Here is a 17,478-nt window from a genome sequence, read left to right on the forward strand (position 1 = left end):
AAAGAAGAAGAAGATTATTTAAAACCGTTGTTACACATCCCAAAACGGCAGCGTTTTCGAGAAAGCTAAGGCCTAAGTTGTTTTTGGCCCACACATGGGTGTATCTGATAAAATATGAAACTCTACGCAACGATTGGAAAGATTTTAAAAATAAAGACCTTAAAGATAATTTACTATTTATTAACCTATTTGTAAAACCTCACACAAAAACCCTAATTTCATTTTTCGCTAAAGCTTCCAGAAACTTTGAGACTCTTCATCATTTCTCTCTCTCCGGCATCGATGGCTATGTTATCTCACCGTCTCCGACGAGCTTTACTCACGGCGACTTCCTATGTTAACCGATCAGTTTCTCTCTCCCCAGCATCCATTGCACCATCGTCCGAGTTCCATTCTGTGTCTTCTTCTGTGTTACAGAGATCTGTTTTAGGGAGATCGACTGAAGTAGCCACTCTAGCTCCGGCGAGACTGTATTCGACGAGGCAGCTGAAGCTTTACAAAGAAGGCGATGAGATAACGGAAGACACTGTGTTGTTCGAAGGTTGTGATTATAATCACTGGCTTATCACTATGGATTTCCCCAAGGATGATCCTAAGTCTCCTGAGGAAATGGTCTCTACTTATGAACAAACTTGCGCTCAAGGACTTGGTATCAGGTCAGTATATGTATAGATTAAGTGAAGCTTCTTACTTAGATTGGTTGCTTTGGGTTAATTTGTCTAAAGATCAAGTTTTTTAATTTCAGTGAGTTGTTGCTTGTTTCGTCTTAAATGTGGTTTCTTTAAGGGGTGAACAGGGGAGATTCACTGTTATGTAGCTTTGCTTCAAATTTTGTTTGTATTGGTTTAGGCGATTTTATTGATTCTTTTTGTTTGGTGTGGTTGAGTCAGTGTGGAAGAGGCCAAGCAGAGGATGTATGCTTGTAGCACAACAACTTACCAAGGTTTTCAGGCAATCATGACTGAACAAGAATCAGAAAAGTTCAAGGGTATGTAATTTTCTAACAATATATGTTCTGATCCTTTGAAGTAATCTTTTTCACCAGAGATTGACTAGTCCTATATTATACGGTATGTAAACAGATCTACCCGGAGTGGTTTTCATATTGCCAGATTCCTACATTGATCCCGTGAACAAAGAGTATGGAGGTGAGCTTTTGGGTTTTTGAAACTCCCCTCATTTTTTATTATACACTCCTGGAACTTTAGACAAGTAATGTTTCTGTTTCATGTTTTCAGGAGACAAATACGAGAATGGAGTGATCACACACAGGCCACCACCAGTTCAGAATACCAGAATGAGACCCCGTCCTAGGTTTGACCGTTCAACAGGAGGAGGAGGTCCTCAAAACTACCAAAGAAACCCACAGTATGGTCAGCAACCACCAATGCAAGGTGGTGGAGGGAGCTATGGTTCTCAACAGAGCTATGGCCCTCCAGGACAAGGTCAGGGAACTCAAGCGCCTCCACCTCCATATCAGGCAGGTTACAACCAAGGCCCGAGATCTCCACCACCTCCATATCAGGCAGGTTATAATCAAAGCCAGGGATCTCCAGTGCCTCCATACCAAGGGCCACAAGGCAGTTATGGTCAAGGCGGATCTGGGAACTATAACCAAGGGCCACAAGGAGGTTACAACCAAGGAGGACCTAGGAATTACAGTCCACCGGGAGCTGGAAACTATGGTCCTGCACCGGGGGCTGGAAATACCAGTTATGGTCAGCCTGGTCATGGTCAGGGATATTCTGGAGCTGGAAATACCAGTTATGGTCAGCCTGGTCAGGGATATTCTGGACCTGGACAAGAGCAGAATCAGAGGAATCCAGACTGGAACAACAATAATCCAGCAGGCCAGCCCGGCCCTGATCAAGTAAGTGCTTGACCACAAATGAATCTTGCATTTTTCAAGAACTCCTTTTTCCACATAATTGTTTCTGAGATGGTCCTGTGTTTCAGTTTCCACAGGGAAGAAGATACTAGACAGAGAGTTATGATGCATGTGAATTGAGCTGAAATAAGGAGAGGAGTGTCCAAGGCCTTTTATTTAAGCTTTATAGTAAATATTTTTTAGTCATCTTCTTCTTTGTAAGACACTAGTGTGCCCCTTTTCTCCAAAGTTGAGCTTGATGAACGTTGTTGGTTGCATCTGTCATTTAGAAACACTCTTGCAAAACGTTCTTTCTGAATCTAATCTGCTTGATTTTATAAGAGTTTTTTAGCTATCATATACACTAGAAGCTTTGACTAAAGATCAAACGCAAACTCTAATCAGCAAATTGAATAGAGAAAAGACGAATATTGTAAACAAAAACACTTTGTAACTCTTTACAAGGAGATTAATGTTTCTAAGGCTACGAGACAATACTTTCTTGTTTCTTCTTGACCGGTGGTGGTAGTTTTGGTAGTACCCAAGTAGGGGACTCGTTTAGCCACAGTGCTTCACCTGTCTCCTTGTGCTTGAAATCAGGGGCTTTTGCATTTCTCTACAGCCAAACGAAAACATATATCGTCAGTTTCTTCAAAAGGTTGATTTAAAAAACGAGAAACTGACATCGATATACTTACCTTGTCAATTCTATTGTCCCACCATTTATCCGGGTTTTGAACTAAGTCCTTCCATGATTCTTCTCCTACACCATCTCAGACCAGATTTCGGTTAATTGAAATAAACATGAACAGATGCCACATAAATGTACACAACATTCTTTCTGTAGTTTCATCCAAACATGGAAAAGATTGGAAACTTTACCTTTAAGTTGTTTCACTACTCTGGCTTTGGGGACAAGAACATCAAAATCAAGTCCTTCAAGTTTCGGCAAAACCCAGTTAGGAGCCTTGTTGAGCCACAGTGAGAGACTACTGTCCTTGCTCTTGAAATCAGGATGCCTTGGTTTTACCTATATGCAAAAACAACAACCGAGAAGTCAGAACGAGTAGAGAGATTTAGCAGACACCATATCAAAAGAATGTGAGTGAGATAATGATGAATAGTTAAGCACATTGGGCATTTACCAATCCATTGACTTTATTTTCCCGGTGATCCCACCATTCTTTAGGATTTTCAATGAGATGATTCCAAGAATCTAAAGCTTCATCCATGACTACATCCTTCTTAGCTCTAGCTAGAAAGTCAAAATTTACCAAACCATTAGCACTGAGAGGTAAGAGCAATTGTATGCCAAGAGAGAGTTCACAAGAAAATGCTTTTTTCGACAAAACCCATTAGAAAAGGAAATTTTACTAGCTGCTGCCTAAGAGATTTGCTTAGATCTAACATAGCCACATATCACAGGTTCAGAAAACAGAGTTCTGTCCCACAACATTGAAAAACAGTCAATTGGAAACGTTACATGAGACATACCAGGCTGCTTCTTGATGCCAGTTTCAACCTTCTCAGATGATGAAATAACCATAGACGGAGAAGTAGGCTGTAAAAAGTTAAGATTCTGGACCAACACCTGTGTAAGCAACCACCTTAAAGTTACAACGATACTATGAAAACTCTTCACACAGACTCAATGAGGAAACAAAACCATATCATCAAAAAGATAATCAAATCAACATAGAACTCTTTTCCCACAAGTTATAAAGCTTCTCAGTTAAGCCTCACCTGAACATTGGCTTGCGCATAAGTCATATTTGGAGGAGGAGTATCTATAAACAGCTTCCCAGAAACATGAATCTGATCGTCTTTTTTAATAAACTGAGCTGCGGTTTTCGCTAAATCACCTTCAAATATAATCGGAATCCTGACAAACAAATCAAAACCCTTTTTTAAATCACAAACAAACAAAGTTATAAAACAATAATAAAACTCATCTTTGAGTATAATAATAGAGTGGAGAAAGTACCAGAAAGCAGATGAGTCTGAAGCAGACCTCTGGGAAATAACAGTACCAGCCCAGAATTTACCATCAGAAGAAGCTTCGAACTGAACAGGTTGATCAACAAACCCAACCAGATTAACCCAATTCGCCACTTCAGTCTCGTAAGCTATCTCATTTGGCCGACCCAATCCATTCTCCGTCGTCGCCGTAACTGGCGCAACAATCTCCGGTGCTTTCGCTCTTTGTCTCTTCCCGCCGCTTCCGTTATTCCCGCCGACGGCCGCTGCAGTGTAGAAACGGATTTGCGGCGGAGAGGTTATCCGTTTGCCGGTAAGGGTTTCCGAAGGTCTGGGATGAAAAAATGGCGAACATTCGATTCTCGTCAAAGATTTGTAAATCGAATTCATCTTTTCATGAGAACGATGACAAAAATAAAAATCCCTAATTTGCGACGAACAAGAGAAACCCTAATTTTGTTTCTTCAAAGGGTTTAAGGAAACAAAAGGGGGAAAAAGATTTCAGACAGTGATTTGATGATTACTGTCGTTTTAGTTGGCGCGGAAGGTAACTGATATCTTAATTATTCAGTTTAATTCACGGATTCAATTGGGCCTTATATGGGCCTCGATAATAGGACTTTTTTTTAATATTCTTTGTTTTCTTTACATATATATATATATATCTGCTACGGGATCATTCTTGCATCTGTGGGAGAGTCAAAGCATGTTGCCCAATTGATAGAGTCATATATTTAAGGATTTTGGCTAAATCAACTCAACAAGTTAGTAGCCATCTTCCCTAGTTAAGAAAAATAGGTATCGTCGCTCATTTTTTTTCCAATAGATTCCTCATCATTACGCAACAACAATCACATAGTATAGCTAATTCTCTTAATAGATTTAGGTATCATGAGTAAACCGAGATGGTTTCAAGTATTAACAGAGGGAAACTTAGATGGAAACTGCGAAAAGCATTGTTGTGGTTTCCGAAAAAACATCTTTAGGTTCGAGTCCTGTGATGTGGTGTGCCTCGAGGGCATAAATCCGTACCATATTCAACCTCATGTTCGAGTATGTTCTAATTTAAGGCCTTGATTGGTAATGTATATAAGTGAGCATATAGATTTTAGAAAGTCAATCACGTTTTGTTTAGAAAGCATAAAGAGAGCATAAAAGGCTTTTAAATGCTCTACAGCTCAATGCTCCTAAATGAAGCATTTCCCAGGCATAATGGTTTTAAAGTTATTAAAATACAATTTTACCCTCCTTAATTACCTAGAGTTTACTATATTTGTATATTTAAAATGGCTAATTTTGTAATTTTATGTCTAAATGCTAACAGTTGTACCAATCACATATCATTGTTAATAAATAATAGCATACAGCTTATGCAGCATACTGCTCATGCTGCATAATACTAATGCTTCACTAACAGTTGTTCCAATCAAGGTCTAAATCTATAGACTATACGCCATATATCTTCATAGTTATCATAAAATTATTTGCATCTTTGAATTAATGCAGGTGCTCACCATGTTTGATCTTAACGCCATTGAATTGGACCAAATCTCTGATCTCTTTGATTGTTCCCAAATTCAAGTAACAAAAAAAATTCCCATCTATCAGTTTCTCCATAGGTAATTTATTTAATCACATGATTGACTTTTTTTTTTTTTTTTACAGAATAATGGTTACGTTGGAGGGAAGGAGATGATAGCGTTGAGGCCATGGCGAGATTGTGTAAGATCTACAGAAGGTTGCACCAAACATGTCGGTGGGGTTAATTCCAAGTTCTGCTCTTTCACATGCAAGATCGAACATGTTTTGGAGCATGAAGGTGATTTGTCCAGCATTGCTAGACTTTGGTCGGAGAATGATTCGAGAGAAACATCAGAACATGTTGGTGATCTATCAATCCATCCTTGTGGTGATCCAGAGAGAATCTTTCCATTCAAGAAGAGAGTTTTTTGACAGCGACGAAGACATATATGCATCCTACTAGTTTTAGAGATATCTCTTAATTAGTTCTACACATTGTCCACAGGATTTTTTTCTTTTTTCTTTTTCTTGTGTGTGTGTGTGTGTGTGGATATATAGATATAGCTTAAGATCAGGAGATTGTTTAGTCTTTGGCTAGAAAACTACATATGAGAATCCCTTACTACAATAACCGAAGCTATGCTAGCTAAGCACAAAATTAAACATCCTACAACTGTGTACAAGTACAACCTAACAAGTCAACGCATGATGAAGGCATGCCAAATGAGACATTGGCTAAACATAAATTAATTGTTTGTTAGAGTGATGGGTGCGTATAAACTTAGAACTAGTATCGCGTATCGTGAAAAACAAAACAAAAAGCTAAACAGCTAAACTCTATGCACATAAGAACACGTAGATTGATTTGGTTTCGGTCATCATTTCGTAAATTGACATGTAAAGACGACAAACGTCTCACCTTTCACGCTATAGCCGCATTTATCAAAATTCATAAAAATACAATAACGTTTTTGTTTTGTTATAATTAGGTGATGATACAATTAAAATTTAGCTAGGATTTTTATTGACTTGGTCGTTGTTTTGCTTCTCTTGGAAGTTAATTGTCCTTACTTTAATGCTCAAGGGTCGCTTTATCATTTCTTAATTTTAACAATTGCTATCACACGGTTTGCATGAGTTTTTTTTCTTCAATAACTACTAGAGTAGATATATGTATACTGAAATTATATATGTTTAAACTAAATAGTTTTGTTATTTAAAACGTTTATCAAATATTTTTGTATAAAAACGCTAACCACTATTTTTTGCAGATAACGGAATTTGATCCTTGTTCATTAAAACTTATCTACAAGACTAATCAATTACTTTACTCTATCCTTTCGAACAAATTTTTGGACGACGCGCTTTTGGTTATTTCACATTACATAATACAAATGTATAATATTCTCATTATATAATGGATTGATTTACTTGATATATTTATATTCAAAATCCGTAGGACATTAGCTTAAAATGTAAAGAAAAATCTACGCGTCAACGTGTTGATCAGGTCAACCTGATAATTAATGAATTGAATCGAAAAATTAGAGGTTTTTCCAAGTCTAACTATTCTCATTTTCTTAACGGGAGATCCGACGACGATATGATATACAATTTCTTACTTGTTTGATGATTACCAAAATCGTTAAGTGGTTGCTGTAACAAATATGATAACAGTTTATTTAGTTAAAAAAATATAAAGTCGAATTTATAATACACATGAACGAATGTACCATATATGGGTCATTACACGTATGAAAACTCAAATAAAAAGTTTAAATCAGGTTATGAACGACGGATTCAAAGCATATGAGTGAGATGTGAACAGAATTTAACAATATTTGATGCAAAGTTGACTTTGTGATGTATACATATATTTATAGGGACTGGTCATAAACTTTGACCATGAAACACGAGTAAAGTTTTGACTGCAGAAATGGTTCAATTGACAATGCTTTTGGCCGTTTCTTTTATTCATTCTCTTTGTCGGCTTCACTGAGGAAATTACAGCATAAAACACTCTTAATGTTTTGTAAACTCCTCACCAGTATAAAATATATATAATTTTACGCGTAGTATATGACTAAGTCTCCGACATCATCTTACAGCTTCACTTAATTCAACTCTGTTAGTCACACTGTACCATGTTTAATTTTGATATTTATATTTATATTTTATAGGGTTCACACATATCCATATTACTAAATTAAACCTAAATGAATACACAGTATGGTAACATTACTATAAACCAGGAAGTTTCATTTGATGATCGTTTTAATTATGATACATTTTACTGAGACACGTCAAAGTCTTTGAAACGTTATTTTACATACGTGGGAACGTAAGCACATACGAAAACATATTTTAATTTCTTTGTACTTATGTTATGTACATTGGGAAGATTCAAAAGGTGGATAAAGGTATTAAAAGAGAGATTTACTGACATATTGGTGACAAAAGTCCAAAAACTGTTTTACATATATAAAATTAAGTTGATCTGTTAAATTATTTTACGATTATAAGAAATATCTATTACTGATCTACTTTATTGAAACAATATTTTTTTTGTTTGTTACGAATTGGAAATAATCACTGATTTATCTGAAAACAGATATAGATCTACACTACGCAGAAACGTCACACAACGCACTGTGTAGTATGGTAATTAAACGCCGACCCAGGCCTAGAAACCTTTAAATCTTTAGGTCAATCATCATACCAAAATAATATTTTAAGTTTTCAACCATTTAATTGAGTCAAGTGATTCATACAAAATTTACATAATCTGTTGGAACATAAATTATTTATTCAACAAATATTATTAGAAAATGCTCACTGGAATTGTAAAGCAATATTTCCAAAAACACATATTCTTCCCCTAATTAAGTATAACATCATGATTATCATCATATTCATAATAACTAATGACTAAAAAAAGCAAGCTATATTATAAATCAAGATCTCTCATCATGAACTCCTCCAACGTTGCCGTCTCACGGTGAAAATCATGATAATAATCTATGTGATCCAAACTATCATCATAACTACTATTCCCGGAATATTCCCTCAGAAGATCATGATCTTGATCTTGATCATCGTACCCGCTTCCATGAACCGCCGAATTAGTTTCCTCTCCTAACTGGTACGACATCGCTGATTCTGTACCTGACCAAGTCACGTGATGCTGCTCGTTACTTACGTGTTGGTTAAGCACGTGATCATGATCGAAATTACTCCGATCGTGGGCGACCGGAAAGATAGTTTCTCTAGAAATTGTAGTTGGAGATCGGAAATCCAGAGTCACTGGACCGTTTCTGCGGTTGGATTCACCTCCCGCAGAACGTCCGGTAAATTTCTGAACCAAGGCTCGGAAATTGCTAGGGTTTGCATTTAGTAGGGTCGTTGGTATGGCTCTCCTTGAAGCCCTAGATCTCCTTCCCGCAGCTTCTTGTGCCGCTGCACTGTCTCCAAGGAAAGATCCCGATGATGACGCCATATTGTGAGTGGCGTTGAAGCACGGAGACATCTCTTGAATTTGGTGTTGTTCATAGTGTTGTAACCAATGGTCTTCTCTAGAGTTGTTGTTCATCGAACTTGTTTCTTTTATCGTCAAATATTTTTTTTTGGTTTTCTTTTGTGTATCGTGTATACATTGCATAGGAGATAGGATTAAGGTTTACTTTATATGCGGGGAGGAGACGTAACTCTTGATGGTCGTTGACGTTGACTTGTACCATCAAGATTTTAATATGTTTTGTATATTAATCGAATTAATTGGGCAGTGTGTAAATCATTTTGAGTGTTGAAGAAGTATTTGTATAAAGTAGTATTTGAATATAAGTATTAGCATAATGTTTTCTTAATTTAACTAACTTTTGGTATAGAAAATAGCTATTCATAAGAGCGTTAAGTTGTATGTAAGGTTAATTTCAATACTTTATTCATATATGTACAAAAAATATGACTAGTATTTTAGGTGGATAGAGAGGGAGTGATAATGTCATAATGAAAATAATTTAACAGAAAGCGACAAATGGTGATCAAGCATGATTTTATAGCTTGGAAGACTTGACTTTGATGATTTCCTTGTCTCTTCGGTTCTCTTGATCGTTTACTGGTCAATGCATCTTTTATATACTTATTGTTTTATAACCTAATAATGTATTCTCATGATTATATGATACAGTTTGTATGATGAATGACATTTAACATTTTACCAAGTCTATGTCTATATGGTAACTTTGAAAATTTTATCGTCATTATGTACTTGCTGAAAAAGAAAACTATCTCTATGTAATAATTTTTTATTAAAAATTCTTTAATTTCTAATTTAGTCACAACTATGTAATATCTTATTTTTCTTGGTAGACCAGTAATTCATACTTCTTTTCAAAGAGCGAGCTTTTTAAATGATAATGTAGAAAGTTTAGAATGGAACCATTTTTTGGTGTTTTTTTCTTTTTTTTTTTCAAACACGAGAGACTGCATTAATCTTTGCTTCAGACTCAAGAAAATACATACTGCAGCAAACTCTCAGTTTAGAAAAGTAGTTTCTAACGATTGTTGTTGATATGGTGTGATCAGCAATGACGAGAGAAGCTGCTTACGTCGTTACAAATTTAAGATTATATAATATAAACTCAATTATAAAATAACGATTTTATTGTTGTGTATATCATTCCAACGTGATACAGTACTTCTCCCGTCAATTATGCTACTTTATTATAAGAAAAATCACGCATAAGTATATGTTTTGTCATTTTTATAGAACCCTAAAGTAGATTTAGTTACCGTTAATGAGCTGTCACTTGTCCGTCAATTAGGCGGTGGGTTTATTTGATGAAGCTTCCTCTCGTTCCCAAAAAAAAAAAACACAAACATTTATAAACTGTATATTATGTACAATACAGTATAATACCCAAATCAGCAATTCTACATAGAATATTCAAATAATTTTGATTTGAATTACTTTAACACCTAGGAAAAAAAACTACAACACTTATCATAACTTCTATTACATAAGGATATCCTTTTATTTCTTTGCAGGTAGCAAAAATCATGAATACTCATATGATTTCATGACTATTTGGTATAGATAGCGAAATCTATGGTGCGGATCGGACTAGCTTCACAGTATATATTACAAAACAAAAAATGTCAATGACAAAAACTACAAATACATCCAATAGAAGATGTCTTGAAGAGTCAATAGTGAGTTGGTCAAACGTATTGACCATAAACCACAATACTCAGTTCTCACCAATGTTCGAGCTAGAAACTACGAAAAATATTAATATTTTAGGTGGATGGAGATAGAGAGTGATAAAAGAAAACAATTTTATAGGAAGCTCGACAAATGGTGATAACATCAAGCATGATCCTATAGCTACTAGCTAGGAAGACTTGACTTTGATGATTTCCTGTCTCTTCGGTTCGTTTACTAGTCAATGCATCTTATTATCTATATACAGTACTATTTTATAAACGAACTAATTTTCTCATGATTATGATATCAAATTAATATATAATGACACGCTATTTAGACTCACATTTTACCAAGTCTATGGTAATTAAAATTTTCTTATTATTAAACAAATTTATGTACCCGCTTGGGCTATTGATTTGCTTGAATATGTGCAACGATTTTAGTTTGGGAAGAACACTGTACACGTTAGTAATCTCGTTTCTCATGTTAAAATCTTCTTTATTACTTTTTATACTAGTTGAATTAAAAAAAAAAAATCAACTATTTGCATTTTTAAATATTTTCAGCCAACTTTTTTAGAGATGTATTTAGGATAGTTGCATATGTGAAAAATTTGCATTTGGAGAATAGATGATGATGCATAAGGATTTATGATTATTGGTAAAATAGGTTTGCTTTACGAAAATTATGTAAGTGTTCATAGTTTTATCTTGAACGACCAGTAATTCATTTTTTGTAATTCGATTCTGAAAAACTAGAACATTTTATATATAGATGTAAACAATTAAGAATGATTGACTAGGCTGTAATTTGAATTTTAGCTAATTTGTAAGGCATGTTGACCAGAAATCTCAAATCTCAGTTCTCGCCAATGTTCAAGGAACTATGATCAAGTCGTTGACATGTGACTTGTACCGCATCTTTTTAAATTCATTGGTTTACTAGATATATATGAGTATTTTTAAAAAAAAAAAATTAGAGATGGATCTTATTTTGTTTTTAACACTCATTAACCATTATACAAAATTCGATGCGTGTCAAATAGCCTAGTGATAAGCCACAATCACAGTGTTGTTACCTGACCAATCCATTTTGTGTTAAAACGGTATCCAAAAATTACCACTGGAAAACAAAAAGAATATCTGAATTGAATTCATTGCCTCCCCTAATTTTGCTGCTCAAGTTATTATTGTGTGTTATCCTATGTAAGTAAAATTCTTTTAAGAAAAAAACAAAAAAAAAAACGAATGAGTGTTAAGGTACATTCTACGTACATAACGACACAAATGCATTAGTTTTCACTTTTCACATTACCCTATTAGAGTTAAGTTAATACTGAATATTCATAGAAACAAGTACTTAGTCTAAAAAGGCTAACTGACTGACCCCCGCATAAGATCCAAATGATTTTTTTAGACCAAAATAAAAAATGTAAACTGAATAGTTAAGAGGCAGTTACTCCGCGCAAACTACACTGCTTAACTCTGCTGCTCTTTCTTTGGAGGTAAGTCCAATTGAACTGATTAACACCTCCACTAAAAGCAAAATCACAAAGTCCTATCCGCCTCTGTTCTTCTTCTTGTGAGGGAGGTGAATGAAGAAGACGAATGAGAGTAAACGAAGAAGACGCTTTGCTCTTGTGATCTCCGCATGCTAAATTGTGGGATTGTTCAAGAACGAGCGAATTGATCAATAGCATGGGGATAGAAGAGATAATTCGAAAGCTATTATCAATCTTATGTTATATGTGCTTCTGCCATTCACAGTCGAAGCTGACTAACGATCCGATGAAGTAGGAAGAAGCTTGCTCCGATGAACTATGCAACTGATGAAGAAGATTACTTCGAATAATGATCTACACGAAGAAGTTTTCCGATCTTGGGATTCTTGAAGGAGGAAGAATATGAGAGGGAAGCGAGAGACAGAGAGCGTTTGAAAGGATCATATATATGTTTCTTGAACTGAATTAAACTACGTACTGAACTGATTTGAATAATATTAATATTTCATTTTTAAGTAAAAATTATAAAATATAATATATATATATATATAAATATAAATATAGCAAATGAAACAAAAGTTATCAATATAATAGAGCTAATATATATGAACTATGATACGAATGTTATGACATAAAAATATGAACATTTGATATGTCATTTGATATATATGAAAACAATAAACGTTTGAACATTTGAATACGTATGAACATTTGATATGTCAGAGTCTGCGGGCCTAGCCCAAATAGTACCTTTGCGGGGCGGGCATAGACACTAAATATTAAATCCATTAAAAAGTGGGCCTTACGGGCCTAGCCCAAGCGGATTGCGGGTTATAGCGGGTTATGTTCGAGGGTTGGCGGGTCGGCCCGCGGTCTTCAGTTATTAAATAAAAATGTTTAATATAGATATATAACTATTTTTATATTATTTTAAACATATGTATTTTAAAATTATGTGACAATACAAATAAATTTAATATAAAAAATTAAAACATCTATAAATAATCAATATAAACATTAATTTTATTTAAAATTATTTTTTAAATTATAATTTATTAATTTTATTTTATTTTGATAATATATTATTTAGGTCCGCGGGCTGGCCCGTTAACCCGCTGGGCTTAGCGGGGCGGGCTTGGACATATCTTTTATGTCCGCAGGCTTAGTGAGCCAGCCCGTCGCGGTCCAAAAAATTGAAACTACCCGCCGCGGACGGCCCAGATGGACGCGGGCCGGCCCGTTTGACATCTCTATGTCAGACTGATTCAGAAAACAACTTACACATATGACATATCAAATGTTCATATTTTTATCTTGAACGACCAGTAATTCATTTTTCATTTACTTCAATTCTGAGAAAACCAGAACATTTTAAATATAGATGTAAACAATTTAGAATGATTGACTAGGTTATAATTTGAATTTTAGCTAATTTGTAATACGTATTACACCAGAAAGCTCAAATCTCAGTTCTTGCCAATGTTCAACGAACTATGATCAAGTCGTTTACATGTGACTTATACTTGTGGTTTCCGGTGTTACACCTCTAAGATCCTTCATTTGAATTCAAACTTGTTAGTTGACTATAGAGAAACCTATTAAAAATACATATATATACTCAAACTTGTTTAATTAAATTTTTCTACAACTTTTCATATTTGTTCTTGGACAGTTAAAATATTACGATTACCTTATATACGTACGATTATTTAAGATACTTCTTTATTGAATCTATGAATTCTTTTTTCTTTTTTAACATTTAAAATTAATAACGTTTAATAACATTTAGAGTAAACCATTGTTGGACATGGGCTACGCCCAATATACCACTCGGCCCAACAAAACAAACTAATTAAGATTTCGGCCCGACGAAATTGGATGCAAGTCATTAATAATTCGTAAAGGGGCACTCTCGGGAATTCACGATGGAAACCCTAGAAAACCCTCGGTCAACAGTCGCCTATAAAAGGAAGCATCACTTATTAGGATCACCATCCTCACCCGAGGACAAGAGACAGAGAGCAATACTTTGCGTGAAAACCGTTATTGTCTTCTGTATAATTCCTTCTAGCTTCTGAGCTCGTCATTATTGGCTTGTTAGTTCTCCTGTGAACTGACGAGCTCAATCTTGATTCTTGTTAGTGACGACCTCACGATTTTATCGTTAATAAAAGAACCAGCTTCACTCTTTCCCCAAAAATCTTTATTTACTTAGTGTTGTGCAATCCCCGGTACAAACAATTGGCGCCCACCGTGGGCGAGAGTAGAGCGCTTCTTTTGACGAATCAAGACCGACGGTCCTCACTTCCTCGAAGTTTCAAGACTCATGAAGAACCCCAGCGAAGACCTCAACGAAGCAACAGAGCAGCGATGGGGGCGAACGAGAACACGAATTGTCCCCCTGCCGAGCTCCCTGCCGAGCACAACCGAAGGCTCCCTGCCGAGCACAACCTCTACACCAGCGCCCGATACGCCATCAGAACCTCTTGTTGCCACACATGCCCAACATCTCCAAACCGTGGCTCTAGTTTTCACTGATGGTGCCGCCCTCCCAGCTCCCTTGCTTGCTGGACACAGAAACAACCTCGACGATCCATAACGAGACTATCATGGACATACTCGTTAGCCAGGACAGGCGAACAACCGAGCGACTTGACACACTCACTACAACATAAAAAGCTTACCACCACTTTTCACCAACCTCAAGAATGTCGTCAAAATCACGATCGTCGGTCAAACCCTCGATGGTGAAACCAAAATCTCCACTCTTCCCAAATATCTATTGATACCGTCGAAAGCATCACCGTGAGAAGTTCCGACCTCATGAGAGGTGTCGCCAAGTTCGCGACAACCAAACTCGACATCAACGCTCAGCTCCACATCCCCTCGATCGGTCTCAAAGCTAGCCGGATCCAGATCGGCAGATTCTCGGTCACTCCACCTGGTAGAAAACGAGCCGACCCCCGGAGCACTACATGGCCGACCACCAACCTCATCTCCGTCTTGTCGACCTCTCTCATTTGCGGTCTCTCTCAATTCCATAATAAACACGCCTTCGGTCATCTCTTCGCCGACCTTGATGTTATCCTCCTCAATGGCGCCGCCCTCAGAAACAAAGAGATCACGCCGCCATCCAACGCCGATCTCGGCTGCTCTCCCATGTCGTGCCTTGCTGCGTCCTCCCATCATGAGGTCGACATCGCTATCATCAGAATCGGCAAACTCTCGGCCGAGCTGCCCGCCGACCTCGATTGCGTCTTCGCCGATCTCAGTCCCATCACGCAAATTCCTGTTCGCATCAATTCCAGCTCGCCGACCCGCATCCTCATTCGCTGAACCACACTCGAATCTGAATCCGGTCATATCGTTCAACCTCGCTACAATGCTGATCCCAGAGTTGAGAGCACACTCCACCCATATCCGAAAAATCGATCTCAAATTGGCGATCAGCAAGCTCCTCTATTCCGCTTGAACCAACCTCGCGACCTCCTACCTCGAGTCCGGCATTGCGCATATGACGAGGTCCTTTCTCAAGATCGTCACGCCGCACTTTGAGGTTATTCCCATCAGATCCGGGCGCTCTCAGCAGGGAGCCGCCGAGCTCCGTCCCGCTCATAGCAGGAGACATCCGACAATTCTCCTCAAACGTACCGATCTCATAAGAATCAGCAATGCGGCCTGGAGACTCGCGATCGTGCCGACCTCCCATCATGAGATTAACATCTCCACCAGAATCAGCGTCGATCTCGTGGGAAGTGCTGACCTCGAGGCAGTCAGCGCCGACCTCAAGGCAGCCAGCGCCGACCTCGTGGGCATCCCTCCGCTGATCTCTCTCAATCTCGCCGACTTCCAGCCAGCTGAGAACTTTGATAACTGCTGAGCTTGCCAACGCAGCGCGAACCCGCTCAAAACCAGTGCTTCCTTATCGAAATCGTCGTCATTCTCCTAACCTCCAATGCTAACCTCACGAGGGACGACCTCGGGACCAAGGTGCCGACCTCCAAATTGCCACGCGTTGCCACTAACGATCTCACGGTTAAACTCTAAAACCACCGTTCTCACCCGGATCTCTCCTCTCGGTCACAATGCCAATCTCAGCAGATCTGGCCGCTCTACAACCTCCGAGACTAGGTCCAATACGAAAAGCATCAGATCTACTGACCTGATCTGAATCGCTCTCGATCGAATCCACTCCAACTCAAACCATCACGCCGCTCATCAAGATGAGAAATTCCGATCTCATACGAAGAGGCAACCTCCGAGAAATCAAAGCATCACCACGGGCGGCCTCGCAAGAGATACCAATCTCACAAGAGGTGCCGATCTCGCGATGACCAAAACCAGCGTTCATGCTTTCACTCTCGACCTCACCATCCCTTTGCCTATCTCACCTCCTGGTCCCAAAGCCGACCTTTATCTCGCTCTCAACAAAGCGAGAATCACACTCATTATACCGATCTCTACTCTCGCTCCTATGAGCCATCTCCACCCATCGAACCTCGAGACCAACCTCGAGAGTGGTCACCGCCTGAGCCGAAATTGGCGCCGACCTCATGATGGCGACGAGCGTGAAGTGGAAAATGAGTGCGACGAGCGTGAGGGTGGAAAATGAGATGGAAGGAAACCTCAATCTCTTCCATCTCATTGGCCATCCTCGCCAACCTCAATCTCTCGATCTCGTTCCAAGGAAGATCCGCGTGCAGGCCGCACTGACCCCCGCTGTAGAGTTCTCTCCGCCCTCGTCGCCCTATGCCGACCTCGAATTTGTTTCTTATGATGCCGACCTCAAAGTCTATGCGCACGCGGCCTGAACCAGGACGACCGCTGACCACCATCAGGTCATCTCGATTGACAGTCAACGGAATCTCCTACCGACCGTCTATCGGCAAAGAAGCAAGGAGCGACGGCTAGATTTTGTTCTTTGGAGACTAAACAAAAAAAAAGAGAGAAGCACAAACACAAAAGTAAAAGGAATAAAGAGAGGGGTCGAACCTCTGACCTCTCTCGTTCATATCGCCCAATATACCTCCAATATATAGCCAACCTCGCCACCTCCAATTATGAGCTGACCTCGGAGTTCACCCAAATGGTTAAACAAGTGCAGACATAGATTGGAGATATGCCGCCCACACAAGGACGACATCTAGGGCACCGTACAACGTCCCGCCAACCTCCATTGGCCGACCCCCTCACCCATAGTTCCGATTTTGCCAACTCTGACGCACAAACGCTGACCTTCACCAGTCAATCCCCCCTCCTTGCTGAAAGGACCGATCTCAATCATGATCGCGCGAGACTCCAACTCGCACCGCCCTCCAACCCTAGAGGTGTCGACCTCAATCACCAGCTGATCTGCATTTTTGTCATCGCCACACAACCATGTACCGGACATGTATCGATCGAGAA

At 38.4% G+C, this 17,478-nt stretch overlaps 3 protein-coding genes and 1 pseudogene across 4 annotated transcripts; 2 read left to right on the forward strand and 2 right to left on the reverse strand.

Moving 5' to 3' along the window:
- The first annotated feature begins 5 nt into the window (after window positions 1-5).
- LOC104731528 (multiple organellar RNA editing factor 1, mitochondrial) lies at window positions 6-2,210 on the forward strand. The gene is made up of 5 exons (XM_010450936.3): window positions 6-656; window positions 891-988; window positions 1,083-1,148; window positions 1,239-1,870; window positions 1,957-2,210. Exons 1-5 carry the CDS (start codon window positions 283-285, stop codon window positions 1,978-1,980), a joined length of 1,194 nt encoding a protein of 397 aa, XP_010449238.2. The 5' UTR covers window positions 6-282; the 3' UTR covers window positions 1,981-2,210.
- Window positions 2,179-4,393, reverse strand: LOC104731537 (protein OSB2, chloroplastic). 2 transcript variants are annotated; one of them, XR_015574007.1, is made up of 7 exons: window positions 3,852-4,386; window positions 3,611-3,749; window positions 3,362-3,458; window positions 3,013-3,118; window positions 2,750-2,897; window positions 2,566-2,630; window positions 2,179-2,483 (listed from the first exon to the last, which is right to left on the reverse strand). XR_015574007.1 is itself a non-coding variant. In XM_010450958.3 (7 exons), exons 1-7 carry the CDS (start codon window positions 4,232-4,234, stop codon window positions 2,352-2,354), a joined length of 1,074 nt encoding a protein of 357 aa, XP_010449260.1. In that variant the 5' UTR covers window positions 4,235-4,393; the 3' UTR covers window positions 2,179-2,351. The 2 variants fall into 2 exon arrangements, 1 of the variants encoding a protein (XP_010449260.1); XM_010450958.3 differs by having other exon boundaries at window positions 3,013-3,122; window positions 3,852-4,393.
- A 342-nt stretch (window positions 4,394-4,735) lies between these two features.
- Window positions 4,736-5,828, forward strand: LOC104731538 (uncharacterized; annotated as a pseudogene).
- A 2,264-nt stretch (window positions 5,829-8,092) lies between these two features.
- LOC104731539 (uncharacterized) lies at window positions 8,093-9,029 on the reverse strand. The gene has a single exon (XM_010450962.3). The coding sequence runs from the start codon at window positions 9,021-9,023 to the stop codon at window positions 8,313-8,315; it is 711 nt and encodes a 236-aa protein (XP_010449264.1). The 5' UTR covers window positions 9,024-9,029; the 3' UTR covers window positions 8,093-8,312.
- Window positions 9,030-17,478: the final 8,449 nt, after the last annotated feature.

This window comes from Camelina sativa, chromosome 12 (assembly GCF_030686135.1).
Source record: "Camelina sativa cultivar CO46 ecotype springtype chromosome 12, ASM3068613v1".
NCBI classification, from domain to species: domain Eukaryota; kingdom Viridiplantae; phylum Streptophyta; class Magnoliopsida; order Brassicales; family Brassicaceae; genus Camelina; species Camelina sativa.